The sequence below is a fragment of the Ruditapes philippinarum genome, unplaced genomic scaffold, assembly GCF_026571515.1.
Source record: "Ruditapes philippinarum isolate M1 unplaced genomic scaffold, ASM2657151v2 ctg1962_1_1_1_1, whole genome shotgun sequence".
Lineage (NCBI taxonomy): Eukaryota > Metazoa > Mollusca > Bivalvia > Venerida > Veneridae > Ruditapes > Ruditapes philippinarum.
The window spans coordinates 33,744-57,801 of record NW_026861420.1 but is presented as its reverse complement, the minus strand read 5'-3'; the positions used below and the strand labels follow the sequence as shown (position 1 = coordinate 57,801).

The window sequence follows — 24,058 nt, the reverse complement described above, 5'->3', positions numbered from 1 at the left end:
CGCAGAGACAGAAGACATGACACATATGGTGGTGTTATATTATACGTCAAAGAAAATTTAGCTTATAGAATGTTCAAAGGCATAACTTAGAATTCTTAGATATTGAAAATATTTGGATTGAACTTATCCTAAAGCGGAACCTCAAGATGCGTATTGGACTTTTCTATCGCCCTCCAAACTCTGATGCCCAATATGACCTTAAAATTGAACAATCTTTTGACTTTATCATGGGAATCAAAACATTACAATTGTTGGTGACTTTAACCTGAATCCTGCCATACCGGCATCCAAGCGAAAACTCTTATACCTTTGAAACCAATGTGGGCTTGCTCAATGTATCAAAGATCCAACTCACTTCACTGAAACTTCTCCTTACATAATAATTGATCTTATTCTTCTAAAAAACTTACGTAGTTAGGTACAAAGTGGTGTTGGCCAACCAGTTTCTGATCAGTAAATACGTTATCATTGTCCCTCTTTTGCACTTTTTTAAATTTATTTAACCAAAATGTTTGACTCCCTCCCGTCAAATATGGCTGTACGACCGATGAGATTAAAATGCATTGAGATACTCTTTAGAACAATTTGATTGGCAGACCATTCGCAACAATAATGTTTACCACTAAGTCTCTGCATGTACATCTAACATATATAAATATTCTAACCAATATATCCCTAATAAGCTAACCACATTCAGACCCACAGAACCAAAATAGAAATAAAGTGAAATTAATTGACTTATTCGCAAAACGCAAGCGTCTTTTCAAGCAAGCTAGGCTTCTTAATCGAACTTTGGATTGGTCAAAATTCTGCCAACTTAGAAATAAAATAGTTTCCCTAATTAGAAAAGCTAAATCAGAATATACCGCTAAATTAACTTAGACTCTTACTAATAAGACATCCAATAGATCATGGTGGGCCACAGTTAAAATGTTTATCTCCCCTAATTGTTATAAAAGAACTGTTCCTCTTCTGCTCGATGACTCAGATATTCTATATGACAACGAGAAAAAGGCTGATGCCTTTAATCATTTCTTCGCTCAACAAACATTTCTCGACGTACCTGATGGGGAACATATTCCATCAAATTAGTCTTTCTCCTCAACTCTATCATCACTTCACTTTGAACCATATGATATCGAACCATTATTACGAACACAACCCCTTGGGAAAGCAGTTGGCCCTGATTTAATTAACAATCGCGTCTTAAAAGATATATCGTCTCAATTACCTGTTCCTTTGCCAGATATTTTTAATCATTCTCTGTCTATCGGTACTTTCCCAACTCAATGGAAGGTTGCAAATGTATGTCCAGTCCATAAAAAGGAGACCAATGTCATTGGTAATTATAGACCAATTTCACTTCTCTGTTCCCTAAGCATGGTTTTAGAAAACGCTGTTTACAAACACGTTTATAATCATTTAATTAGCAACAATATTTTAAAGAATATCAGTCTGGTTTCCGCCAAGGCGACTCAACTATAAATCAACCGTCAATCTTTTATAATTCTTTCTGTGAAGCAATAGACTATGGAAAGTAAATAAGAATCGTATTTTGTGATAAAAGCAAAACTTTGGATCGGGTATGGCACAAAGGACTCATTATTAAATTGTCATCTGTTGGAATTCGTGGACATTTACTTTTTTGGTTTCAAAGCTATTTATACAACAGGTAACAGGCAACAGTCACTGTCCAATGATCATTATCTTTTATTCTTTACGTCAGGGTTGGTGTTCCTCAGGGATCTAATCTCGATCCTCTGCTTTTCCTTATATTTTTTAATGACATTCTAATTGAAATCGACGTCAACATCAAACTTTTTGCAAATGACACAAGTTTATATTCGTCGTTGATACACCCGAAGATACTGCAAATGTACTTACTGTAATTTACAAAAAGAGTTACCGATGGTCTAAAGAATGGTTGGTTTCGTTTATAACGGAAAGATATCAAAACTCAGCATCCTCCCTTGCTTCTGCAAAACCAAGTAAATCTGAATCTTCTTCTTACAAACATTTAGGAGTTGTTCTATCAAACAAATGTTCATGGTCAAATCATATGAAATATATTAAAAACAAAGCTTGGACAATGATCAATTTTCTCCGTAGTCTAAAATTTACACACTACAGAAATACAAAAGAAACATTATATTTGACATTTATCCGCCAATTTTTATGGAAGTATACATTTTGATAATTGTTCAACTAGCGAAAAGCATGAATTAGATATGATTCAAAACGTGGCTGTCAGAATAGTCATAGGTGCTACTTGAAAAAACGTTATGACGACCTAGGGTGGAAAGCATTATCAACTCGACGTTATTATCATAAACCGGTCTTTATTTACAAAATACGAAAAAACTATGCCCAACTTACTTTAACTCTTTAATCCCAAACGTCAAAACGAAAGATTTATGTAGTGTCTGACTGCTACTCGTACTGCTTATTTTTGTACATCTTTACTTTTTATTTTATTAAGGGCATGCGTAAACAAGGACGAAAAGTGATATTGCTGCTAGATAATGCTACTTCGCATGGTCATGATATACGCCTTATTAATGTAACACTAAAATTCATTCCAGCTAACACTGCATCCCAGCTTCAACCTCTAGATTAAGGGATAATTCGTGCATTCAATGCCATCTACAGGAAATACGTGTTAAGGTCATTGCTAAGTGCCATTGACAAAGTGTAAAACGTATACAGTTGATGTAAACAAGTGACTCTTCTTGACTGTATAGGGAGGGTTGTTAAAGCATGGGAAGATGATAAAGTTACAACGATAGAAAGGTGCTTTGGTGTAGTAGGATTTTCAGAACATGTGTTTATTGAGGATGATGATGTTCCCTTAGCTACACTTGTTGCTCAGTTCGATCTTCAGATATAAGACATACACAACATCGATAAGGATGCAGAGATTGAGGATTCTTCCGATGATTGGTAGAAAACTCTGCTGGACAATTATAGAACTTAAGAAACGATTGAATGTGACCCTGTGGAAGAAATCATTTCGACGGAGACATCACTTCCTTGTTCTGAAATGTCATATTCGCATGTTCTGTTGCTAGCTAATTAACTAAAAAACTTTGCACAGGAAAATGACACTAGCTTTTTAGAGATAGCTAACGATTTAAAGTGTATGACTGAAAGGAAAATAGTTAGTCTTAAGTGTACACAAAAAAAGACAATGATTGACTCCTTTTTTAAAAAAGCGTGACACTGATTATGTATTGTACATGCCCTACTCTGTTATTGTTAAATGATGATCTAGTGTAGAAAAGAGTAAAAGAACAATGTACATGGTTGTGAATACTCTCAGCTATAAAATTGAGTGAATATATGGTATTTTGTTGTTGTTTGTATTTATTTTTCATCTGTATAAATATGAACAATAATGTTAGTTTATATGATTGCAAAAATCTTAAACTATTCCGCCTTCACATGATCAAATCTGCAGATCTTTCTAATCCGGAAACCTTTCTAATCCGAACTTTTATTTTTGTCCGAGCAAGTTTGGATTAGACAGGTTCCACTGTATATCTATTACACTGTACAGCCGTGATAAGGCACGCACTATATTCTGACCTGGACTTTAATGGTTAATTATAACCACTGGCTATGTAACAGATTAAAGCGTGTTTGACATGGCATAAATTAATTCGGAATAGATTTCAAACCTCTCTGAAAATGATATCGTCTCCAGCTTTATTTGTCTAATTAAAAAACTCTTCTTTCCTGAACAGCGCGAAAACCACAATCGGAACATCTCGGCTATTACACTGTATATATAAAATACCCGAAGTTTGACGGAAAGAGACGATAAGTTGCAATTGCGAAAAACCAAAGTAGAACCATCCGAGCATTATCACGTGACAGAATTCGTCTCTCAAGCGCGGGCTATGAATACTCATTGTTTATTACATTCATGAAATTGTACGTAAATATTGCTGTTATGGACCAGTCGCCAATGTCAATGAATTCATTATCATATACAAGTTCATGTGAAGCTTTTTTTCTGCGTACTATAACCATAGTGATGTTCGTTCTGCCTCGATGTTTATCATGATAAGTATACATTGTATAAGTATGTCAATATAATACAGCTAGTTCTCTCATGAGTAACACGTGAACTGACAATGGAATTAAATCAAAGTTCACTGCAGTCGGAATTGCATTTTAACAGTTAATGATTCGTTACACGCTTGAGTCAGTTGTTTATACAGACGCCTTTTGTTACTTTTAAACTAAATATTCTAAGCAAAGGATTACCATGTTGGAAGGAACTTTAACTCTTTTATTACTAGTTTTATTAATAAGCTGGCTCGTGTTCAATCACGTGAGGTCAAAATCATTGCCACCGGGACCTTTTGCGTGGCCAGTTATTGGAAATATACGACTTTTTCAGAAAGACCCTCAAGGATACAAGAAATTCACGCAACTTGCTGAAAAATATGGAAACGTATACAGGTATTTTATTTCAATAATTAAGTGCCCAGCTTAAAATGACGGTCTGCTTTGTACATGTATATACGCTAATGCTGCAGCGTTTCTAATTTCAAGTATTTCCACGGGTTTATTTTGAGAACATGATATATAAACATGTAGGAGCGTATGCTCGCGCATTTACGCACTTTGGTAAACATGCATTGTTTATATAACAAAATAGATTGACATTTCCAAATTGCTAATTTTAACATTCACTACGTTTAAGCATATTTATTTCGAAGTAATAATGCGTCTTTTTCAATACCCAAAATAGAAAAAGAAATAAAAATAATAATTAAACAATAATAATGAAAACATAACTAAATGAAAAACAACAACAAAATAGTTTAATTTATTAAGAACATTCTATTTTTTTAACAGATTGTATTGTGGGTCAACGCTTATAGTAATGTTAAACGGATTTGACGCGATTCATGAAGCATTCACAAAGAAGGCAGATATATTCACGGACAGACCTCAACTGTTTGCACCTCTGATTGGAGTTTCTAAAGGAACGGGTAAACATACAGTTAGCCCGGTGTTTTAAGACAATCCTCAAATAAAGACCACTTACATAGAAATTATTGTCTCTTAAGATTGAATTTTACTATTGTATTGGAACAATATCAATCTTTAAGAGACATTTTGTCAACTTTTTATTTCTAGTGTCCCGTTTTATAGTTTCAAAAAGGTTACTTATTGGCCTTATACCTGAATTATGGCGTTTTTTGTTTTGGCAGTTAGTAATAGTAATTTAGCATTTTAAATGCAAGTCAAAATACTACTTTGTTTACAATTTGCTACTTATATGACAAATCATTTCACATTCAGAGCTACTTTCATCATGTGATAAACGTCTAGTATTCTCCCTAACCATTATTTAAACATTATAAAACTTTTGTTTGTCCTTTCTTAAGGAGGGAAAAAATTACTCGTACTTGAGTCATAATGTACCATTAAACTATAATATTATGATATTAAAAATTATTAACGCAAGCATCTCGATCCTTATCTAAATACTTTTCTTTTTATTTTGCTTTATTTTACTACAATATATCACATTGAATATTCAGGATTAACTTACAACAGTGGCCATCGATGGAAGACGTTACGTCGTTTTACGTTACAAGCGTTGCGTGATTTTGGTGTCGGAAAATTGACGTTAGAAGAGCGTATACGAGAAGAGATCTTGGTATTGGCGTCGATTTTGAAGAATGCAAACAATTCCCCTATCCGAATGAAACCCTACCTTCTGTCGGCTGCAACAAATATCATTTGTAGTGTAATGTTCGGAGCAAGGTGCGTACACATTTTTCTGCATACCTCATTCACAGAGCTATATTGTCCCCCATTTGATTCCGTAAAACAAGATGGCGGAAATTGATCAATTTCAAGATAAAGTTTGGGTTTAATTAATTAACTAATTTAAGTAAGTTTGGGAAAATAATATTTGAAATAATAATAATAATGAAACAAAGAAAGTAAAATAATAAAACAACACTTTTTACCCATAATTCAAGGGCCTCCTCTGGATTTTTTGACATGACAGGACTGGAGATAATGTTTACATCTTAATATTCCATTTGATGAAGTTATAGACCAAGAATTTAAGAATTTATGTGCAGAATTTAAGAGTATTCGCTCAAAATTATTCCAGAATAATTATTTTAATTGTAAAACAATAACACGATTCTAAAAAGCATTGCAACGCTTTTCACTCCAGTCGGGCTAAGAATAGGCACAAAAATGCATTTTTTAATTTATTTTTAAAGTAAATTCCCTAATTATCCTTTACATATTTATCTTTTTTAAATGCACCAGTAGATCTATGTAAGAAATTCAAATTTTATATTTTGGAATTCTAGACCTCAGTGCACACTATTATGCATTATTCTTATTTTCAAGGTTTGAGTATAGTGACTCAAAATTCTCTGAGTTGACAGAGGTCTTGGACGGAATTTTCAAACTAAATGCACCATTTGCAAAGGAAAACTTCTTTCCTATAACTCGCACATGGCCTTCTGGAAAAGAGGTATTGTATCCGTTTATTATTTTGTTACATCCGACTGATAGAAATTATTTTACTTCAATGATAATGAACGCCAATAATATGTTAAGTAATAACAGTACATCACACAATAAGAAAAAATCAGTCATTTGAATTGCCCGAAAAGGAGAAAAAATGTCGCGATGTTCTTTTGAATGATCTATTTTGACCTTTCCAGTGTTTACAGTTTTATGCAAATTTGCTGACTAGCTATCTAATTTCTTAATCTAGATTATACATAATCACTGCACCGGTTGTCCTGGTTTAGATACTGTTTGTAATCAATTGACCTAGCAGAAAATAGAAATGGCGTGGGCTAAATCTTTCACTGCTAAAAATTGGAAAGGTCAAAACATGCTTCCTACGTCTTTGAAAAAATAAACTACATGTATTTTATTGTTGTAGCCAATGGCAATTTTTACGAGAACAAATCGTTACTATTTTACAGTTGATAAGAAACAGAACAGCGGCGATAGAACGTGTGAAGTCTTATCTGTCTGAGACGATAGAAGATCACAAAGTCACGTTTGATCCAGAGAATATACGAGATTTTATTGATCTGTACATAAAAGCATCTAAGGACGAGTCGGAACCTGAGCTTTTTACTGGTAAATTGTCGATAGAAAATTAAGAACTATATTAAAAAAAAAACAAATAATATTCTAATAATAAAGTATTTTTCTAATAATAACTGAAACTATTTCCAACGAAAACTGCGAGAATAAGCTTAAGATTAAGCCCTTTCCCTAGAAGTATGAAATGATACCTGCATATGGAGCATGCTTAGTCTTCAGCTGTTGTAAATACTACATGTACTAGTATTGTTCATCCCTTAAACAAACAATAGACATTCTCAAGTAACTCATGGATTGTATAATTAAATTAAGATAGTCATAAAAATATTAACAAGTAAATAATTATTAAAAATAGAGAACACTATAATAATGAATCTGCTATGCCTCGTCATTTTTTTCGAATTTCGTTTTAAAGGGGAGCGTTAATACACTAATTAATTTTAATTCCAGAGGCGAATGTATATAAGATAATAGTTGACTTGTTCCTGGCTGGCGGAGAGACCACGGGAACCAGTCTCGACTGGGCGTTGCTTTATATGATTATGTACCCGGATGTACAGAGCAGATGTTTTAACGAAATATCAAAGGTAAACATTGTTATGATCTCTTTTTTATATATCATTAATTCTTTTACTACAGGATTTAATGCCCCATTTAGAAATATGTATGTGTGTGCGTTTGTTAACCTACATTGTGAGGTGAGTTTGTTTACTTTTCACATGCAAAGTGAGGGTTAACCTACATTGTGAGGTAGAAAAAGTGAACCTCGGAATTGTATCCTTTCCTCGTAGAATAATTCTAAGGTACGGGGCCTAAGATTGTATTGACATTTTGGTTAGTTTAGGGCTAGGAGCGCATTATGGTAAGTTTAGGATAATTTTTAGGATTATGGTTAGAGTAAGAAGTTAGTTGAACAAAGAACAAATGCCTCACTTTGATATATAAACAAGGATTTTAAATATCATCTAAGTGAATGTATTTTTTTTAAAAAGTAACTGAGAAAACACAAATATGTGTTGTTAAAAAACAAGATAATTGGTTCACATAAAATATCACATAATGCCTAATTTACAATGTTATTTTAGGTGGTTGGATCCGGGCGGCCAGTGTCACTGTCTGATAGAAACCAGATGCCTTACACACAAGCCACATTGCTTGAGCTGCAACGAATTTCCAATACACGTAAATACACCATATTCACCTCCTAGACAAAGTTAACTACATGCATATATTTGTACAAGTTAAATATCTCTTTTGCATGTACATGCACGGTCTTTTTCATAAGTAACTTACTATTTATCCCAATTATCTTGATTTTCTTTCTGTTGAAAAAGCAAACATGCGTGTTATAATTTGTAATAATTTACCACGTAGAACAATTATGAAGCTTATCACCTGACGAAAATAGCGCTGAATGGAAACTGACTTTTGATAAGGGTATCAAAATGATATCAACAAAATTTTAATTTGACTTCCATACAAAACACTTTATTATTATAAGTGTACTACTTGCCAAAATACAAAGGAAGTAAAACAGTGCTTTTATATATGGTAAATGAGAACATGTTTGGAAATTATAATAGGACACTCAAAAAAAAAGGCTTTTGAAACTAGAAATAACAGCAATGTTTCGGCTTATTGGGCCTTTAACTATATATTTACCTATCTTTTCTCTTAATGTTTATAAGTAAAGTATTTATTTATCCTATTTACATAAACAATCTCTCAATTTTCATTAGTAAAGTATTTCGTTTTACTATACGAGCTCGTAAATACACAATCTTTCTATTTACATTGGTAAAGTAATTACTTTGTCTGTTTTACAGTAACATTTTCACTGCCTCATGTTGCTAAACAAGATGCTACATTACTTGGCTACGACATACCTAAAGACGCCATTATAATTGCTAATTTGTATTCAGCACATATTGATACTAAATACTGGCCTGACCCGGAGAAGTTCATGCCAGAAAGGTTTCTAGACAGTGACGGGAATGTATTGAGGAAAGACGGACTGGTTCCTTTCGGAGACGGTGAGTTATTCGAATATTTAATGTTTAATTGTTTAATTGAATATTATATAAATAACACGTGGGTTTGTGGGATACAGTAAAAATATCATCCCGAAGAAAATACTGTTATCCGAGGCGTAGCCGAGGGTAACAGTATTTTTACGAGGGATGATATTTTTACTGTTACACACAAACCCACGTGTTATTTATTTTATTACCCCGAACAAATACTGTGATGATCTGAATTTGTAAACTAAATCTAACTGTAACAAAAATAAACCAAGAGTAGCAATAACTCAACTGTCCTTACCTTGCAAGTTTTAAGTGTACTGTAGGCCTACTTAAAGAGCAGTTTTTCTTTTATTCTTTAAGCAAGTCATGATATCTACCAGTCATAAACATACAATAAGCTGTGTTTTATTTAGAAAACAAAACACTAACCCATTTATAAGGTTATGATCTGTGAAATCTGATCCTTCTGTGTCCAGAATATTCTTCGCAAAGACAAAGTGCATTTACAAAATAACGATGATATCCTACAGATGTCTGTCCGTTAAAATTAAAATTGTTAAACAATCCTTTGTTGTATGCTTTAATCGTCTGCATGTTCCAGTTTGACACAAAATTATTCACATTACACTTACTTCCGTTGAAAACGGATGTTTACTTTTTGACTATTCAACAAAAAGATACTTTATACACGAAAAGAACTCTAGGGTGCAAAAAAACTAAATTTTATGAGAGTCATAGTTACTTTGGTGATGGCTTAGGCCCTATCGTCGAAAATAAGAATGAATCGAGAGAAAAATGGCGGCCATTTTATTTCGTAGACCACAGGGTATTGGTACGCGTTTAACTTTTGGGGCATGGAGGAGCACGTGACCTGTTTTCGGTACATGGAGGAGCATGTGACCTGTAAACCGTACACGATTGGTTAATTGACCTTTTCGAAAACATAGCTAAATACCGTTTGCCGGTACGCTACGGATTTACCTCTAGGGAATAAGTCCGAGTTACACCTAATTAACAACAAAAAACTATTACGGATATTTCTTATTTTCTATAATTAGTTTACCGTTTAAGGTGGAAAAACTTGAATGATGTGTTTGAAAACTATCAATGTTTCTTTAATATCTATCTCAAATTTTACAAACAATAAATTGTTTTACTGAAAATCTACAAAAAAAATATTTGTAGTGGCATCTGCCATACTAAATAGAGATATTTTCTGCGTAAACTTGTGTGTTTACTTTATTTTTTTTTGCTCGGAATTATTCAGAAAATGGTATTAAATCATTTTCTATAAAAGAAATAATTGTTTTCGGTCGACCTTCTCCGGTCTTAGGACTTCAACGGTCGTCGGTTTCCAAAGACCTTCTTCTATATTTATCGATTATTGTCAACTTTATTCCTGGTAAAACGTTTATTTATCCCCCAAACAATGTTGGAAATAAATAAAAGAAATATCTTTATATCATTAAAAAATGATCCCCGCAGGAAACCATTTTACTTGTTTAGAAAATAGACCACGTGACCAGATTTTATACTGTTAACAAATAATGTTACTTATGTAACAGTAAAAAATTCTTAGTCACGTGGTACACTTAACAGTAAGAATAACTCCCAAAGGCCTATGGGAAATTAACATTACGAAAAAAGTGAGGGGTAATAAAACACATTGTTCTATATACAATAACTATATTTATCCTGGCTTAATCTTACACTGTCTGTCAGTGGACTGACAAAACAGTGGGATTCGGAGGCATCCCTGTCCTATGGTCACATTTCAAGTTGTGTTTAAATTTGTTTTAATTTATTTAAAAAATGAATTAACGATTGTATATCCGACGGAATGTGTTTACCATTGTTTTATGAATATGTTTTTAAAAAAAAAAAGAGAAAATAATGTAAACACAAATATGAACTTTTGAATGTAACTTTTGAGCTATTCCTGATCCGTTTACTATAAAATTAGTCTTTCAAATTCCAATTAAATCACTCAAGAACGAAGGTGCTTGAAATGCAAACATGTATGTTATTTATGAGTGCATTTCATGCGTATATTTAGCCAAATTTGAATTTGCTTTATCATACAGCATAGAAAATAGAGTAAAATCTAAAATGTGTTTTGGTTTGGCATAGTTAATACTCGAGAATAAATGCCAAATTATACGAATCCACTTACAGTTTTTTTATTTGCCATTCTCTTCTAGTAAGGCCTTAATAATTTCAAGTAACCATGAACATTGTCGCTAAAAGAACAAGTTGATCAAACATAGAATTAAATAAACCTTTATATAATCGTGTGAGTTAAATCGGAGATGTAGTTTTTTGTCAGACGCTTTCACATCTCAGGAAATATCTATTCTTGCAGGACCCAGATTGTGTATCGGAGAACCTTTGGCAAGGATGGAGTTGTTTCTGATATTTTCAAATTTGCTACAGAAGTTCCAGTTCAAACAAGTTGATGGAGAAGAGTACTCAATGGAGGGCATTCAAGCTTTAACGCTCACTGCTTTACCATACCATTTGAAAGCTGTTTCCAGATGAAACAATACAAACAATGAATCCAATCATATTATTAAGATAAACAACTTACAATATTGTGCTTTCGTCACTATTTGTTGCAATGAAAAAGAACGAATAAGCCTACTTATAATTTAGATCTAATCATATTTTAACGATGAAACGTTCTATAAATTGCTGATTATACATTATATTTTACTTACACCACTTTACGTTAAGTCATGACTAATAAGACTTTGTTTTCCATTCTAAACATGTCTTGAAAGGATATTTGTAATTCTTTGTATAGATTGTAAACTGTAACATGTATATTATATATACTAAGAAATAAAATATGTTAATGAAATATTTTCAAATAATTGTTTCATTGTTTGTTTTTATCTTAAATGAGTTAGAAAAGATTTATTCATTCAAGGCAAAAAGTATTCAAGGTATAAAGTGTATAGTAAAAAGAATAAGTATATAAGATTTCGGTATAAATATACATACACTTTATGTTCGAGCAATGAACAATGTGTCATGTGACTAACTGAAAGGTTAAAAGGAAGGACAGTCCTGTCTATACAAACACGTCTACCTAGATTTATTTCAACCTTGTAGTTAATAGGTCAGAACTGACAGATTGTGTATAAAAAGGTTTATAATAACTCTATACGTTAATATTACTAGCATGTGGAAAGTGCATATTGTAGTATTCAAATACCGGACATATCGTTTTAAGGTTGTAGAATCATCGGGTGTTGTGTCAGCATAATTTGATTTAAGATAAAAACGGCGTTTAAAGTTGAATGTGTATACAATAGGTGAATAAAAAAGGACACCTATATAAAGGTATGGTCATTTTTATTGCATCTGTAGTTTTTATATAAATATAAAATATTACATGTTATGCTGTTTAAACACAGTATTTATCAGATTTTTGTTAGAAACTTAATAGAAGAATATGACCTTTACTTTATTGGTATTAAATCCAAATTATACCTTGCATGTTGAACTGATGGTATGAAAATGCTCTGCATAATTAATGATATATCAAAAACAAGGCGTATATCAATTATAAAACATATTACTTTTTTACACAAATTATTTATGTCTATGATAACAATACTACATGCTTTGTAAACTGCAAAGTATTATTCTGTTATAATACATGCTCAAAATAGCTTATATTGCTATATAACGGAATTGCAAAGCACAAATGTTCACTGGTTTTATTTGTTGTTTACTCAAATTAGTTTTTTAGATCTGATATATCATGTTTATCCCAATTTAACAAACATGAACATTTTTACTATTGAATAACATAATAGCATGTTTATACTACGGATAATTGTTGTATTGATTGAAAACATATAATTATTATCTACAACGCATACTCATTTCCATATATCTAATGTACGAGTATTTATTATATACAGGGGATGTGTATAGAAATTAGTATAAGTAAAAGCATTTTGACCATTGTGATTATAATCTATGTTTAACGTGTCGATTTGTAATATAAAAGTATTGCTTTGAAACAATATATATTGGAACAGTCGTCAGAAAAGGGGTCTTAATGATCATTTTATCGATTAATATACATGTATGTACATTATTGTTTAATTTATTTTAGAAACCATAATAACATATATTACATTTTATTCAATTTTATTCATAGCATAATGCGTACTGAAAAACTAGCCTCATATAATTTTATTATTGTGGATGTTTTGCGGTATCTTGATATAGTTTTAAGGACCATTATGCCTATAATGCTTTTATTTTTACTCCTCAAAAGCTTTCAAATTTTGGTGTACTTTTAAAGTATCCAAATAGTTACTCATTGTCCAATTACCTGAACCATATTTTCCACCTAAAGCTTTTGGGCAGTAAGAATAGTTAAAGTGAATTAGTATTTTGTATGGAAGTTAAAGTACTACTTTGTTTTCATTTTGCTACTTTTATGACAAACAATGTCACATTTATTTCTACTTTCTTCAGGCAACAAGCACTTACCATTCTCTAAAACCATCATTTAAACATTAAAAAATCATTTTTGCCCTTTCTAAAGAAGTTAAATTTTATTTGTTTCTGAGGCATAATGTGCTTTTAAAGAATTATATCTTAACATAATGTACATACATGTATATCATGATTACAATTATTATATTATTATATTGTCTGAATATAATTATTCGTTTCAAACTCACAGACAATCACTATGACCAGTGTTATTATAGAGGATAAGGGTGGGGTAAAAATGAAAGTAGGTGTCGATGTTGGAGACGGTTTTATAACCCCAGATCCGAAAGGCGCGCCAGAAGAAGTGAAACAAGTTTTTGATATGCTGCCAGAGTTTAAATTCAGACCAGATGATATTTTGCTGTGCACTTACCAAAAGACAGGTATCAGTTATTTATCATATACCAGTGTGATACTATAGTTATGAAACAGTTAGTTCTTTATTAAAATTAAGAATATGTTTATTGTTAATGCCAAAAGTGTTGACAGTTTTTTAAGGAGATTCCTAAATTAATGAAGTAAATGCATTACTTTTATATGTATAAAATATTTTAAATGGATTTAAGTAATGAAAATTACAAAAAAATTACAACGATAATATATAAATAAACAAAGCAAAATATCATAAGTTATGATAGTGTACTTATACTTGTATCTATGGAACACACAGTGAATACACAATGTCTATTTAATTGATATCGTAAGAGTGGTTCAAGTTCAAATATAAAAGCTACATAGAAAGGTACAGTGACCCGAAGTAGTATAGAGCTTGTAACCGCAAGACAGAGCACACGTTGATTTGTTTAGGCTTGCAACACATGATGCAGGGATTTTGTTTATCCACTATGAAACTTTATCATGACGTTTCGCCCTCGCCAGATGTCGCCAAGTATAGCCTATCATTCAAACATTATTTTCCAAAATTTTGTTAATTTGAAATGATGCTTTTATTATCTTTTAATATACAATATATTTTGTTTGCTTTATTACAACAATATCCTTTTTATCACTTATGAAATAACAGGCACACATTGGTTATTCGAGATATTAAGTATGATCAACAATAGGAAAGCAGAATTGACCCAGATGACAAAAGGAAGATGCATGCTTGAAATAGTTCCACAATCGGCGATCAATCAACTTCCGTCCCCTCGAGTGCTTAACAGCCACTATCCGCCAAGGTTTGTCCGAGATTTAAATAAAATTGTAACATTTATAATACACGCAATTATTAGAAAGTTGTTGCTTTTCAGTATGTTTGTAACAAAGACCATGACACATTTTTAGGAGCGTTTTACCAAGCTATTAGTGGCGACATGGCCGAGTGGTTAACGCGTCTAGTAATCTAATGATCGCTAGCCGTATGGGTTCAATCCCCGTCAGGGGCAAGTCGTTGTTTCCTTGAGCAAGAAACTTTACACTCATTGCTCAGTACTGGCTGGTTCCAGGAACGGATTCGAAAGTGCGTCTATAAGCTTAAAGCTTCCTACACAATCAAACTAAAATAAATTCTGTATACAAGCTATTTAGTAAACAATGTTTTGTTTAGATTGTTTAAAATAAAAAAAATGAATTTCTAAAGAACGGCCAAAAATAGCGAAATTGAAAATACTGCAGACTCTGATTTATCCAGCTACCATCCACGCCCACCCCTTGCACCGTCTTAAGCAAAATTCAATATTTAAACATAAAGATGGTGAAAATTTAAATATAAAAACATCCGCAGATGTATTCATACAAGTATATTATCTAACAAGGCTATCACATAGAAACACATTATGATTTTGCATTTATAATAAGTCAATTAAGTTCAACGTTAAATTATAATAAAGCTGAAAGATTTGACCTGTAACTGGAAGTTATATAAGGTATTTACATATGCAATATTTACACCTTTTCACCCAAGACACATACGTCGTTTATCATCTTATCTACTGCTTATGAAAATTGCATTCTATTGAGATAAAAAAACAAGCACTAGAATTCATTGATTTTTGTTTTAGTCTTGTTATATTTAGTATACTTTCCTTGCTTTCCAGACTGCTTCCGAAAGACAAAGCATTGTCCAAACCCAAGACCATTTTATGTGTTCGAAACCCTAAAGATACAGCGGTCTCGTTCTACAACCATATGAAAGGCTTCCGAACTTATGACTATGATGGGAAATTTTCTGACTGGCTTCCCATATTTTTGGAAGGAAAATGTACACATATGTTTTCTTCAACAGTTACATGAAACTAAATAGAGAAAAAACAGAATTGAAATCGTTTCAGACTCAGTTTAGTTAAGCCTGCTCATGGCCGGCATAAGCATAGCCTGATTGTAAATTTGAGAACTGCAATATAATTATCGTTTTAGTTAAAAATATAAATAAGTTATTTTAGAGGAATGCATAAAGATGGAAAAGAATAACTATTTTTTGCTTTAAAGAAATAAACACCTAAGAAAGTTAAAGTTTGATTAGAAAGTTAAAGCTTGATAAAATAAGAAACATAATGTAAATTGCCGAATAAATTGAATAAAAGTATATCTGATATTAAGATATGGAAAATAAAAGGAATAGCTTATAACCACTATACAATATTTTTTATTAATAAGATGAAGTCCTGTGTCTCGAAAATGTCATATTACGGTGTTCATTGAAAATCTACTTCTTTTTTATATTCCAGTGGAGTATGGAAAGTACACAGATTATTTACTGGAGTGGGAAAAAGTTATAACTAAAGGAAAAGATTTTCCAATCCACCTTATGTATTATGAGGATCTTAAACTAGTAATGTTTACTATATTTGTTTTCAATACACAGACGCTTATGTTTCGCATTTGCAATTTTTTTCAAACCCGATATCTTGCGACTTAGCTTAAATTTAAGTAAATTGCGTTATCAATCGTTACAATATTTGTATATGAAATAAGTTTACTACTCGTATATATGTAATAATTCTCGATATTTGCTTGAAAATGTGAGACGAAAAGTTTTCAAAGCATTTCAGTCTGTTAATTTTACATTTATCTAATATGGGTACTTTTTGAAAATTCAAAAGAATATTAGATGTATCTTGAATGGTTTAGATCGGTATTGTTTTCTCTTATTTTATCTCTCGTGTTTCATTATAACAATATGTTCAAGGCAACAAAACATTTCTTGAAATAACTAAAGCACAACTGTTAAACTTTCTCCTAAATGAAACTTCTACATTTTAGGATGGTGAAGCCGAACTTGAAAGATTACTGAATTTTCTAGATATTGAACTTGATAAGCAGTTGCAAAAAGATATACTGAATGCGTGTGGATTTGACAAAATGGCAAGTGACAAGTTTCAAGGACCTAAACATATTGTTGATAAGATGTTTCGTGAGAATTTCAGATTTTTTAGAAAAGGTATTTTAGTTCAAGATCATTTAAGTAATTCATGTATGTTATTTTACACGGGCTGATCTAGTTTGATCTAGTTTGAAGGCATATTTGAAATTGAACAAAGGAAAGTCTAGTACATTTGTATCAGCAGGAACTTCAGTTCCTTCAACGTTTCATCAATAATTTTGACTGGTATTCAGTAATGCAACGAAACAAAGATTCTTGCATTCCAATTGTTTGGTATTGTTAATGCAAAAATGTTTATACTTATAATTAGTTAAGTAATGCCTCATAATATGACTGTGTTTAAATTGAAAAATAAACCCAATAATAAAAGACGGTAGAGTATCACACGCTATGTTAAATCAGCACACCTGCAGAATATAACCGTCGATTCGCTTGAAATTTCTTTTGTTCTTTTGCCCTGCTGTAACCAGAACATTTTTCACAACACGTATTTTACGGTTTTATTATTTCATTACGAGGAAAATTCATCAGGATTGGTTCTGCATATAAAAAACATGTACTAGTATAAAAAAGCTAAAACATGAAGAGAACTGCACATTTATGTTTTATTAAACTTTCTTTATTAAACCATTTTTGTTTTGATTATGTTGTAGGAGAAATTGGTGATTGGAAGAACTGGTTTACATGTGCCGATAATGAAATGTTTGATGAAACTTGGACCAAAGAGATGGCAAACTCTAAACTCTTTGAATTTAAGTACTCAGGCCCAAGATCTTGAATTCATTGAGACATTAAATGCATTGTTATACTTACTTTATAATTCAGTCTTTTTTAGAACATCATTTTTTATAAATGCTATACAAATATTTGTTTATACTTTTTTACATAACAATATTAAATGTATTTGTTTATATGATGTTAATTTTCATGCGTACACACGCTCACACGTACACACATTAAAATGAAATGTGTGTGAGAGAGAGCTATTAACTTAGAAAGGGGAAGTTGTATTTTATTTGAACCCAGAAACTTTAATTGATGTAGACACTATAACAAACAATTTTCAATCTTATTCTGAAAACCTCTAATAAAACATGAATGTAAAAAGAAGTCGGTCATGTTATGCTTTCTTTAAAATCCAGTTTCACTTCATTTTCGATGAAGCACTCACTGGAAAACTCCCTACGAATTGAAACATTACAGCTTGTCCATATTTAGTTCTCTTCTAAGCCCCACCACGACCTCTTCTGTAATTCGCAAAAATAAATTTAACTTAAATTTAAATTAAAAATAAAACTTAGATGTCCAGGAATTTCTTACTACTGTGGCCTTGCATTAGAATCGAAAAGAAAACCGTCTATAGGATGCTTTCACTTTAACGTGTTTCAATACTTTTAATATGGTTTCGCTGCAGGCGGACGAAGAGTTATTTCCCGAAACCAACTCAATCAAGATTTATCATATCAGCTAAAAGACATTTTTACTACCCGCTTTGTAGTGCTTTTATATGCAGTCAAGCCTGAAGATGACACAATCAGGGAGCGGGTTATTGGGTTTTGTAGAGGTATTTTCAATGCACCAATTGGGAACAACTAGATGGATCGATCAATAATTTTTTGAAAAGTTAAGAGCCTCTGCCTTTGGTCATATCAGGTACATGATGGTTGCCATCTTAATAGATTCGTAACTATTCTGTCTACAAGGATGTTCTGATACAGTTTTTGAACACTGATAAACCTGTTCCCAAACCCCACTGCAATCTATAAAATGGACCTTTGAATAAGTGCGGCGGCCAATGGAAACGCTTGAGCGACATTTCCACTCTGTTTGTACCACTATGCTCATATTTTCTCCAGTCTTAAGTTGCGTGCGAGCTATGACAGTAATAACACAATTCAAGTGGATCTTTGATCATTTGCTTTATTAATTATTAACGGTTTGTACATGCTTGGCACGCCTTTTTTTGGAAAAGGCGGACTGCTGGAGCATCACTGGTGTTAAGTACGGGACAACTTTCTAAAGCTGCACATGGCACTTTTATGGTTTCAGTATAAAAATTGAAAAAGGTGGAGATCTCGAGTGTATGCAACCTGTTTGATAATTTGCTTGGTATTTGTGAAAAATAATTATAAAGTAACTTAATTTTTAGAAACTGTTTGAAATATTCAATATTCTCAAGAAAATAAATAATGCACGTAAAGCTATTTTATGGAGTCAGCTATAACCTACTATATTATGGTTGTTTTTTGTGAATAATAATTATAATATAATTAAAATGAATTTCATAAATAATTTCTTTAAAAGTTTTTAAATTATTCAAAATATTGTCGAGTGAACAATTTGATTTCGGGGAAACCATGCATGTTTACCAGGAGAAGAAACAAGACTCATTTGGTGGGTATGTTCAATAAAAATAAACCCTTCAGCATCGGTCTGCGTAGTTTAAGAAAGCGAAAGGAACTTTTAGTTTCTGAAATTAAATACATTTATGTATAAACATTACAATATGAACTAATTTATGGTTACTCATAAAATGTGAAACTTATATATCACAGCTAACTTGAATTCCTCCTTGTTTTACCGCAATCACTTCACCCTGTAAATGATTACCTAGAGATCATTCTTCCCACTATCTAACAATGTTCTTATACATTCTTTAGCATCAATGTTGTCTTTACATATCGTTACATCCATTCTATCTGCAACTTTATCTTCATTTACATGTTTCTTGCTATAAGATACATTCATCTCATAAATAGTATTAAAATTCCTGTTCTTCTTCCATTTGTTTTGACGTCTATGATTTAGCAGAGACAGAAACATTAGAAATGATGCAATTGTCATGCATATCCCCGAGAGATAAAATGTAAAAGTGTATTTCCCCGTGATGGTAAGTAAAACTCCTGAAAGACAAAAGTAATTTGTTATGACTTTAAAAACATGCGATAATGGCTTATCTTCATCGCCGCGTGGATGCTCTTGCATCAAAATTGTTTTGCTCATTACTACCAATCTCGGCCAGTTATATTTCGTTGCAAGGCAGTTACCGCAAGTTTACATACATTCTTAATAGTTCTGTCCCATTCCATCTCCAGTCACATATAGTCGTGCATGCATAATATAAAAAGTTTACTTCTTTCAATTCTTACTTTAAAAGTTTAAAAAATCTACAACGTCAGCAAGATTTGTGTTGTATTAAAATATAAAGGGACATGATAAATTAGTGCAGTATAATCAATGACAGAAAATGTTTTATCCTTTTTGAAGTGCACTATCTCACAAAGACAAATATAACTCGTGCAAAAGGCGACGATGGAGCAACAGTTAAATGTACCTGCTAATGGTCCCCCGATTAAATTTCCGATTGCTTTAAATGGAATAGATAAACCAAACGCCATCAGCGAACCTGTCGTATCCCACTTTTTTAAAATATTAATGCAAGTTGACAAATTTAAATGATATAATCATAATATAAACGAGTATATATTTAATGTCACATGATGTATTGAAGAGCGTCATGTCAGCAGTTGTGTGGCCTAGTGCGAATCATTTACAGATATGAGTGTTGTTATATCTCCTTTACGTACGCGCGTAGGTGTTTATCAATTTGCACCTATCAGTTCGTCACATTGGCCAGATGGCAAAATAGTGGGACATACACGCATAGATGTAAGAAATAAAAAGATCTGAACTATTGTCAAATTGGGACATAATACGTGTCCTACAGTCACATTCCTAGTTGTCTTTATTTTTTTATTTATTGTAAAGAAAATGAATTTACGCTCCTATTTTCGGCACAATTTCTATACCGATTGTTTTAGGAGTTTGTGTTGACATATACAACTATTAGCGACCTCGAGCAAATCTTATTCTGAAAGCTACTAGTATAACATTAGTCTTTTGATTACCGACTAAATCATAACAGAATGAAGATGCTGGAAATGAAAATATGTATGTCATTAATAAGTGCTAGGATTGGCATACATTCCATTTGCTTTAACTTATAGTATAAGAAATGACAGTATAATCAGAAATGTGCTGTGTTAGTCATTTGAGATACATATCACAACTAAGTATCAAAGGATACTCATACAAAATGGTTCTTTAGTTGTCATTCTCTCCTAGTAAGGCCTTAATAATTTCAAATAACCATGAACATTGTCGCTGAAATAACAAGTTGATCAAACATAAAATTAAATTAACTTTTATATAATCCTGTGAGCTAAATCGGAGATGTAGTTTTTTGTCAGACGCTTCCATCTCTCAGGAAATATCTATTCTTGCAGGACCCAGATTGTGTATCGGAGAACCTTTGGCAAGGATGGAGTTGTTTCTGATATTTGCAAACTTGTTGCAGAAGTTCCACTTCAAACAGGTTGACGGAGAACAATATTCAATTGAGGGCATTCAAGCTTTAACGCTCACTGCTTGACCATACCATTTGAAAGCTGATTCTAGATAAAAAAAAAACATGAATCCAATCATATTATTAAGATAAACAACATACAATATAGTGTTTTCGGCACTATTTGTTGTAATGAAAAAGAAAGAACAAGCCAACTTATAATTTAGATCTAATCATATTTTAACGATGAAACGTTATATCAAATACATTATATTTTACTTACACCACTTTACGTTAAGTCATGATTAAAAAGACTTTGTTTTCCATTCTAAACATGTCTTGAGAGGTTATTTGTAATGCTTTGTATAGATTGTAAACTGTAACATGTATATTATATATTCTAAGAAATAAAATATGTTAATGAAATACTTTCAAATAATTGATTTATTGTTTTTTTTTATCTTAAATAAGTTAGAAAAGATTTATTCATTCAAGGCAAAAGGTATCCAAGGGATAAAGTGTATATTAATTGAATAAGTATATAAGATTTCGGATACACTTTATGTACGAGCAATGAACAATGTATCATGTTTCAGTTTTAAGTTACTAACTGAAAGGTTAAAAGGGGTAGGACAGTCTTGTCTATACAAACACGTCTATCTAGATTTATTTCAACCTTGTAGTTAATAGGTCAGAACTGACATATTGTGTATAAAAAGGTTTATAATAACTCTATACGTTAATATTACTAGCATGTGGAAAGTGCATATTGTAGTATTCAAATACCGGACATATCGTTTTAAGGTTGTAGAATCATTTGGTATTGTGTCAGCATAATTTGATTTAAGATAAAAACGGCGTTAGCTGTATAAAAAAGGACATCTATAAAAAGGTATGATCATTTTTATTGCATCTGTAGTTTTTATATAAATATAAAATATTAGTTAAAATACATGTCATGCTGTTTAAACAGTATTTATCAGATTTTTGTTAGAAACTTAATAGAAGAATATGACCTTTACTTTATTGGTATTAAATCCAAATTAATACTTTGCATGTGAACTTGTGGTATGAAAATGCTCTGCACAATTAATGATATATCAAAAAACAAGGTGTGTAACAATTATAAAAACATGTCACTTTTATACACGAATTATTTATGTCTTAGTTAACAATACTGCGTAATTTATAAACTGCAAAATATTATTCTGTTTAAATTTGCTCAAAATAGCATATATTGGTATATAACGGAATTGCAAAAATAAATAAATAAATAAATAAAATGTTCACTGATTTTAATTGTTCTTTTCTCAAATTAGTGTTTAGTACTGATATGTCATTATAAACTTACTTTAACAAAAATGAACCTTTTTTCCATTGAATAACATAATATCATGTTTATACAACGGATAATTGTTGTATTGATTGAAAACATTTCTACAACGCATACTGATTTCCATATATATCTTATGTACGAGTATTTATTATACAGGGGATATGTAGAAATTAGTATAGGTAAAAGCATTAATTGACCATTGTGATTATAATATATGTTTAACGTGTCACTTTGTAATATACCAGTATTGCGTTGAAATTATATTATTGTTCCGTTTTTATGATTAGTAAACACTTTTATCTACCTCAATATTTGTTTATATTATTAATATGTTATGTATCCATATATCAAAACAATGATCTTACCTTTCCCTACTCGACAAGTTCTGTTTTCATTTTCTGTGACTAAACTCAACAAGTACATTACCTGACCTTGTTATACATAATGAAACCCCACGAAAATCACGATAATATTCAAATATCCCCTGATTTGTGAACGAATGAATTACAAGAGCGTAGCGGATGGTATCTTTGCTTGACTTTGGGATGCTTTCTCAAACATGATAAAGTACATAAATAATTTGTTTCTTGTGAGTAATATTAATAAATACTGAGTTAAAAACTGATGTATGGATAGAAAAACAAAAGAGCATGTAGGTAAGATAGCTACGCTCTCTCGTTCTTCAAATCGCCACCCGGGTCTGTAAATACTATGCAGACCTATTCCTCGTACGGTAACTATTACATAACAGTCCAGATTTTTTCCTATATGAATCAATGAAAAAACTGTACTGTTATATATCAATACAGTTTTCAAATGCTCATTGAAGCGTACTGAGTATAATGGGTTAGTAAGAACAAAGGAAAAGTTCCAAACCATGCGATAATACAAAGGTAAACGCCGATATACAGTAAAGATATAATAATCTACATACCACATTAAACTAATTAAAATGTTGAATGGTGACTACGCTATTTGTCACCTTGAAGCGGTCGTTATTAAATTCTCTTTAAAGAGCTGATATATAATTATACAAATTTAAAGGTTAAAATAGTACACTAAGTGTGATGAGATAAAAACTAGAAATGTGTCCATAGGACACGGGTGCCCCCACCGCGCCACTGTTCTGTCAATCTTTTTACTAAGTCAAGGGAAATAACTCTACAAATACTGGATAAATCCACAAGCGAAACCCCAGGTGCAAATCTAAATATGCTGAGCAACCTGCCCATAAGGTTTAATGACTATGTCAAATCCTTTTTGAGTAACTTGCGACACAAGTTGAAAATTGCAAAAATTTTCTAAGTGAAGGGCAATAACTCTAAAAATTCTAAATAAATCCAGACGAAAATACCTGGTGCACAACTGCACATGCTGATCAATATTCCTGTAAAGTTACATGA

The 24,058-nt window shown here is 31.7% G+C and overlaps 3 protein-coding genes across 3 annotated transcripts; 2 read left to right on the top strand and 1 right to left on the bottom strand.

The window, feature by feature from the left end:
• The first annotated feature begins 4,077 nt into the window (after window positions 1-4,077).
• Window positions 4,078-11,692, top strand: LOC132715563 (cytochrome P450 2J4-like). Its single transcript, XM_060698574.1, has 9 exons — window positions 4,078-4,467; window positions 4,867-5,003; window positions 5,559-5,784; window positions 6,391-6,517; window positions 6,981-7,140; window positions 7,558-7,694; window positions 8,193-8,289; window positions 8,934-9,140; window positions 11,494-11,692. Exons 1-9 carry the CDS (start codon window positions 4,271-4,273, stop codon window positions 11,667-11,669), a joined length of 1,464 nt encoding a protein of 487 aa, XP_060554557.1. The 5' UTR covers window positions 4,078-4,270; the 3' UTR covers window positions 11,670-11,692.
• A 494-nt stretch (window positions 11,693-12,186) lies between these two features.
• LOC132715565 (sulfotransferase 1B1-like) lies at window positions 12,187-18,084 on the top strand. The gene is made up of 7 exons (XM_060698575.1): window positions 12,187-12,476; window positions 13,840-14,032; window positions 14,674-14,830; window positions 15,689-15,852; window positions 16,319-16,422; window positions 16,854-17,031; window positions 17,628-18,084. Exons 2-7 carry the CDS (start codon window positions 13,849-13,851, stop codon window positions 17,750-17,752), a joined length of 912 nt encoding a protein of 303 aa, XP_060554558.1. The 5' UTR covers window positions 12,187-12,476; window positions 13,840-13,848; the 3' UTR covers window positions 17,753-18,084.
• A 1,235-nt stretch (window positions 18,085-19,319) lies between these two features.
• Window positions 19,320-21,406, bottom strand: LOC132715566 (uncharacterized). The gene is made up of 2 exons (XM_060698576.1): window positions 20,309-21,406; window positions 19,320-19,877 (listed from the first exon to the last, which is right to left on the bottom strand). Exons 1-2 carry the CDS (start codon window positions 20,370-20,372, stop codon window positions 19,585-19,587), a joined length of 357 nt encoding a protein of 118 aa, XP_060554559.1. The 5' UTR covers window positions 20,373-21,406; the 3' UTR covers window positions 19,320-19,584.
• Between the last annotated feature and the right edge of the window lie 2,652 nt (window positions 21,407-24,058).